The 6423-nt window shown below is 51.6% G+C and overlaps 1 protein-coding gene across 1 annotated transcript; it reads left to right on the forward strand.

Annotated features, from left to right (window-relative positions):
* Positions 1-550: 550 nt before the first annotated feature.
* Positions 551-2447, forward strand: LOC122424256 (cathelicidin-5-like). The gene is made up of 4 exons (XM_043441834.1): positions 551-754; positions 1321-1428; positions 1581-1651; positions 2223-2447. The coding sequence occupies exons 1-3, from the start codon at positions 551-553 to the stop codon at positions 1638-1640; spliced, it is 372 nt and encodes a 123-aa protein (XP_043297769.1). The 3' UTR covers positions 1641-1651; positions 2223-2447.
* Positions 2448-6423: the final 3976 nt, after the last annotated feature.

Genomic DNA, 6423 nt, shown 5'->3' on the forward strand with positions numbered 1-6423 from the left:
AATGGCTGAGGGCTGGCCCCAAGGACAGGATGGTGTGGGGTTGATGGCTGCCTAGGGACAGGCTGAGTGGGTAAGGCTCAGAAGGGGTTGGTCCTGTCATCCACTCATCAAATGTTAAGTGAATACATGCTGTGTGCCAGGCAGTGCCTAGAGCTGGAGGTTGAGTGCTGAATACACTCCTTTACCCTGAATCCTGAGGAGCCCATGGTGTGGAGGCAGAGGGGATGCAGACAGTGCCTGGTCCGTCTCCTGGAGGACACAACCCTCTTGAGCAAGCCCGCTGGTGACACTCCCCATGGGATCCAGGAGAGGCCAAGAAGTTGTCAGGAGATGGAGAAACCATTTCTTCACCTTGCAAAGGGGCCTCCCTGCCCACTGCCCAGAAATCCCATGAGGCAACAGCAAGGCCTGAGGTAAGACCAGCTCACACCCTGGGAGAAGGGCAGGGATGGGGTGGGTCAGGAAGACTCCTGGTTGAGCCTTTGCATCAGGGCTCAGGCTGAGCATAAAAGGAGGGTCCCTCGGGCTGGGAGGAGGCAGATTGGGGATCATGGAGACCCAGAGGGCCAGCCTCTCCCTGGGACGGTGGTCACTGTGGCTACTGCTGCTGGGACTAGTGCTGCCCTTGGCCAGAGCCCAGGCCCTTAGCTACAGGGAGGCCGTGCTTCGTGCTGTGGATCAGCCCATTGAGAAGTCCTCAGAAGCTAATCTCTACCGTCTCCTGGAGCCATCTCCCCCCAGCCTTGGCCACACTGTCCCTCCCTTCGCTCAGGCTGTACCTCCTGTCAGGAAGGCACTTTGCCCTCTAGGTGGCTCCCACATCTTCCAGGAAATCTTCCCAGACCTGGGTCCCCTGCCAGCCCCAGGCTTCCTGCCTTAGCATCTCTGCTGTGGGATCAGGCGCCCTGCACATCTGGCTTCCAGTACTTACAGGAGCTCCAGGGATGGAGGGGGTCACAGGCTCTGTGAGGTGACGTCCCTGCTGAAGGCCCCACTGCACTGTGGTGTCTCCCTGCCAGGGAGGCCTCTGTCAGCCTGGACGTTCCAGGTACAAGCGCTCTCCCTGCAGGCAGCCCTGACCTCCCTCAGCCCCTCTGCGCGGAGGCTCTGCCCTCAGCGCTGCCGTGCAGTCCACTCCTGCTCTCTGGGTGCCCGTGAAGCCGGGGACGGGCTCTGTCCCTCCCCTGGGCTCCCAGCACCAAGCCCAGGGCCGGACACGCAGGGGGCTGGAGAGGCTGCCATCTGGGTGGGGGCGGGGAGACAGATCAGAGAAGGAAACATGAGCCCGAGCCCAGTCTCCCCACTTTGATCCTTGATCAGGATGAAGACCTGGATAGCCCGAAGCGTGTGAGCTTCAAGGTGAAGGAGGCGGTGTGCCCCAGGACGAGCCAGCAGGCCCTGGAGCAGTGTGACTTCAAGGAGAATGGAGTGAGCCTGGGGCCTGGGACTGAAGGAGGGTGCTTTCCAGGAGCTGATCCGGGAACTTTAGGGAAAAAGTTCTAGTCCCTGCGGTGAGGTGGGGTGCGGCTGGGAAGTTATAGCCCAGGAGTTCCAGTTTGACCTTGAACCTCCTTCTCCAGGTGGTGAAAAAATATGGGGTGACAGTCACCATGGACCATTGGAACAATGTATTCACATAAGCCGTTATGAGGTGAGTGGCCCCTTCTGTGGTGTGCAGCTAACAATGCAGTGTTTGGAACATGCTTTGGATCAATAACTCCCTCCCTAGTCCAGGGCAGACCTTGCCCCTGCCTCCCTAAGCCCTAGGTCTCCAGTCCTGGCTCTGCATATCTTAGAGCAGTGTTGTCTAACGGGGCCCCCAAGAAGAAACTAACAGAGAGGCAGGTTCTTGGCCCCACTCAGACCTCCTGGATCAGACTCTAGGGTGGGGCCCTGTCATTTGGATTTTCACAAAGCCTCCAGGGGGTTGTGAATATGCCAGGCACTGACTGGATTCATGGGCTTTCAGCCTCTGTTCTGTCCAGCTTTGCTGGGGTGGGCTTGGACCCTGGAAAGGCCCAGGCTTCTTGTGGGCCTCAGTTTCCTCATCTGTTTATGGATGTAGGGATTCAACTGCATGTGCCAAGGGTCACAGCCAGAGGTGAACTGGGACCCCAAGATTCCTGGAGTCCACCACAAATGGAATGTCAGATGAGGAGGGACGGATCATGTCTTGACTGTCACCCAGTTCTTACCAGAAACCTGTTTTTATTGGTTCACAGCTTAAGAGTTTCAGAAAATTTGGCACATCACTGTTCAATCCCATGAGGAGTCCCTGGCGGTGGTTCCCTCCACCAATCTCCCTGCTCCACGGTTAGCTCCAGAAATAGTACCTCCATTTCCATTCCCCAGGCCAAAGTTGAACAATATGCAGATAACTCCCTCATAGAGGTTTTTGGTGAATCAGAAGCTCAGGGAAGACCTCTTGGGATATGTTTTGCCCTGTGTCAGCATCTGAAAAATAAAATCTTGTGAAAACAACTTCCTTCAGCCTTCATTTTCAATTGTTTCCCCTCTTCCGACTTACCAGGACCTGTTAGGGGTGTGTGTGTGTTTGTGTGTATGTGTGTGTGTCTGTGTATGGGTGTGTGTCTATGTGCATATGTGTATCTATGTGTGTGTGTGTGAGATCACTCCTGTGAACACGGAGAAGCGTGAGGCCCCTGCTCCTTCCAGGAGGGCAGGGTAGCAGCAGTCCCAGGAGCTCCAGGACAGCATCTCCACCCTCGGGTCCCTCCCAAGCCCTTCACCCGCCCCTGCCCTCCTCCTCCAACACCTGGTAGGTCATAAGGAGACCTGCCGTGGATGCAGTGCTGGTGGGAACGCTGCTCCTGCTCGCATGGAGCTGACAGTCCACGAGGGGCCAGGCTTCCCATCTTGTTAAACACTCGCAGAGACCCAGTTCAGTCTCAGGGCGGAGCCTGCAGGTACAATGCCCAGAACGTACCTCTGGTCCTTAATTCTGAAATAGCCCATCCCTCCTGGCTTTTCCTGTGGCATTGTGACACATAACTGTTTCTTCAGCTGGGTCCCAGATTGAAGCAGTGGGCTTGTGTTTAGGGATCACATGGTACAAAATTTGCACCATTAAATACAAGCATCTTGTCCATCAGGGTGAAGAGCTCTGCATGAGGGTGTGAGACAGGGTGACAGACAGATCACATGTCTACTTGCCTGTGTGTTTCAGACACTGCCCATGTCCTGCCCCCCGCCATTCTCTAGCTGACCTTTGCTCTGTGGCAGACTGGAAGCACTGGGGAGTTTGAATCCAGGGAGCAGCTTCAACTAACTACTGAGGGAACTTGATGGAAAAACACCTCTTCTTCCTCCCTCCTTGGGTGGCCCACTTGCAGATGTTTCACCCCTCTGTCCGAGGTCCCCAGCTGGGTTGAGCCCTTGTCCCCTTCCTCATTGATGTGTTCATTGACGCCTCCTTTTCTGATTCAGGTCCTGCCCTGTCTCCCTTCTCTACACTCTAGCTGGTGCTTTCTGGAATCGCCTCCCAAACAACTACTAAATGCTTGTCTTAGATCTGCTTCTGGCCAACCTGTTCCTGGGAGGGACAGAGGGCAGGATCTCACAGAGCATTTACTTTGTAACCTGTTGGGCTTGTCTTCTCTTGGTGAGCAGGAGGGGCTGGTTCCCGGCAGGTTAGAGGAACCTCATGCTTCTCACTCTACGTCACCCCAAGTTGAGGGAAGAAACCCTACAGAGGAAACCGAGGGGGCTTTGTTGGGTCTGTGCCCGAAGATACAGACTTGCCAGAGCCAATTGCTAATTGGTCAGGGTATTTTTGAGCTGGTTGTTATACTCTTGGTAGCTTGAAGTCAGACATGGTAGAAATATTTACACCATGGAAATCGGCAAACATTCCGTATCAGGCCTGTCACAGTTGTCACGTTCCTGCCCAAACGGAGAGGGAGACCACTCATCAAGATGACATGGCATCTGTGCAGGTCACACGTGTTTTCAGCTCCTTCCCGTGATTGCCCATCCTGCTTCCAGGGCAACCCAGCTGTAGCCTCAGGCCTATCTTGCCCTTTCATGTTTTATATCAGTATTGACCAGATGTTCCTTGCCATGGAGGAGGCACTCAGCATGCACATGTGACCTCTGATAGCAGAAAGGAAATGATGCAAACAATTTTTCCATCTCAACCCTTGAGAAGGAGACAGAACTGGTCCCGGGCAGGGAGGCATGGAGGCCTTGTCAGTGCCTTCTACAGTGATTGGTGAGTCTGTGGCTTGACCTTTTGACCTCTTACCCCTGAGAAGACAAGTGACAGACTATTTCATGAATGGCTTTGAGCATCTGTCCATGACAAGCTTGATTTGTCAGTTCTCCTGCAATGGAGGGGACCTAAGCCCAGTAGGAGGGAAAGAAGGTTTTCTGGGGAGAAAATTGCTTAAGAAAAAGCACACTGACTGGCGTGGTAGGATTAGAAATAATGCTCAGTTCAGTGCTCAAGGCAGGCATGCAAAAATAGTGCATAAACTTTCAAATTCTCTATTTCCAGGATCACCTACATTTTGCCTAAAGTATTTGTTTCTCTTTTTCTCTTTCCCTCCTTCTCGCTCCCACTCTCCCTGTGTCCCTGTCTCCCAGCACTTTCTATGTCCCCACTGTTTGGGCTTTATTCACCTGTGGTCCGATCACCAGGTGGGGAGCCCATCGCTGGTGCAGAGCAAGTCTGTCACTCACAGTCCCCAGGGGAGGAGGAGTGGGTCGTGCTGGCCCAGAGGAGAGGACAGTCACAGCCCGTGTGATGTTCCCAGGGAAGGAATGGGCGAGGTGGGAGGGTGAGACCAGGTTGAGGATGGATTAGCTTGAGTAATTTCAGTGGGTTGGTGTGGGTGTGGGGGCTCCCCAGTTTGTTGGTACCTGGCTCTGGGGTTACTAGGACAGAGACTTAGAGTCTCAGTGATAGAAAGGGTGGGATGGAGGTGCTGGTCAGTTTGCATGTGAGAGGCGGGCTGAGGGAGAGAGTGTGTGGTCTCCAGGCATCTACCAACCCTGGTTGGGGCACTGAGATATGAAAACATTAGATACAGAAACTAGAAACCCTGGGTAACACAGGACCACTTGTATTACGTAATCATTGACACATCTGGAGTTTAATCTTATATCTCAAAGCTCTTTTATTCATTCAGTTAGTACCTTATTCTCCCTTCCTTTTCTGTCTTCTTTAGATTTTTTTTTAAGATCCTGGCTTGCAGGATCTTAGTTCTCCAAACAAGGATTGAACCCGAGACTCTGGCATTGACAGTACCAAGTCCTAACCACTGGACAGCCAGAGAGTTCCCCTATGGACTTTTTTTTAATGATTCTGTTTTACGTCCACTTTCGGTCTACTATTTGTTCTTCTGTTTAAAATTCTTTTTTGTTTGTTTGTTTATTATTATTATTTTTTTGAAAGTTTATTATTATTTTTTTGTTTAAAATTCTTTTATGTGATTGTGGTAGGGTTTACAGACAGAATTCATCTGTCATCAATGCGTCTGTATTCAATAATATATCAACATACAGTGGAAGGGACTTGCCACAATATACTGACAACCGTGTCTAGTGTTTTCATGTGTAGGTGATGTTGGTTGGTTGGGAAGCCAAAGGTTTCCATCTAATTGCTCTGCCTTCTGTCTTATCAATAGTGCAGGCGTGACTGAACAACAATAACAATACCCAGAGGCTTTTTCGCTGAGTGAAGTTTCTTGAAACCATGAGGGCCTTCCACAAAACTGAACCCCTCAAGCATCCATGTGAAATTGCTCCCTTTTATAAAGTAGAGGCAGGAGTAGAAGGGGATTGAAGGCAGAAGGAAAAGGGGGCGACAGAGGATGAGATGGTTGGATGGCATCACCTACTCGATGGATATGAGTTTGAGCAGGCTCCGGAAATCCGTGATGGATAGGGAAGCCTGGACTGCTATAGTTCATGGGGTCGCAAAGAGTCAGACGCGACTGAGTGACTGAACTGAACTGATAAAGACCTTGATGCTCCTGGTACTAGGACTACCCCTGTGCTGAACATGAAATGCCCTTTAAAAGCTGGTTCCTTTTTCTCTTCGTAGTAAACAAAGCCACACTCCATGGGGCTGTGGCCCCACGTGGTCCTGATGACATCCGTGATGACTCCTCTTTAGGCTGAGATGGTATTATAGGATGTCTTTTTTAGGTCACAGATGTTCCCTTTCAGGATTTCCCTGATGGTACAATGGTTAACACTCTGCCCTTCGAATGCAGTGGGCACTGATTTGATCCTAGGTTGGGGAAGCTCCACGGCCATTCCGTGGGGCAAAAAAAAAAAAAAAGAGAATAGTGACTTAATCCAACTAGCATGCAGTTAATAAAAATGTATGATGCAGGGCACCCGAAGTCAGTGCTCTGTGAAAACCTGGAGGGATAGGGTGGGACTGGAGGTGGGAGG

The sequence above is a fragment of the Cervus canadensis genome, chromosome 22, assembly GCF_019320065.1.
Source record: "Cervus canadensis isolate Bull #8, Minnesota chromosome 22, ASM1932006v1, whole genome shotgun sequence".
Lineage (NCBI taxonomy): Eukaryota > Metazoa > Chordata > Mammalia > Artiodactyla > Cervidae > Cervus > Cervus canadensis.

Excerpts from the sequence above, each read along its gene's own strand:
- LOC122424256 (XM_043441834.1), top strand. The coding sequence starts at position 551 with ATGGAGACCCAGAGGGCCAGCCTCTCCCTGGGACGGTGGTCACTGTGG. Across the intron at positions 755-1,320 it reads CCCCCAGCCTTGGCCACACT|GATGAAGACCTGGATAGCCC; the intron begins GTCCCTCCCTTC and ends ATCCTTGATCAG. Across the intron at positions 1,429-1,580 it reads GTGACTTCAAGGAGAATGGA|GTGGTGAAAAAATATGGGGT; the intron begins GTGAGCCTGGGG and ends CTCCTTCTCCAG.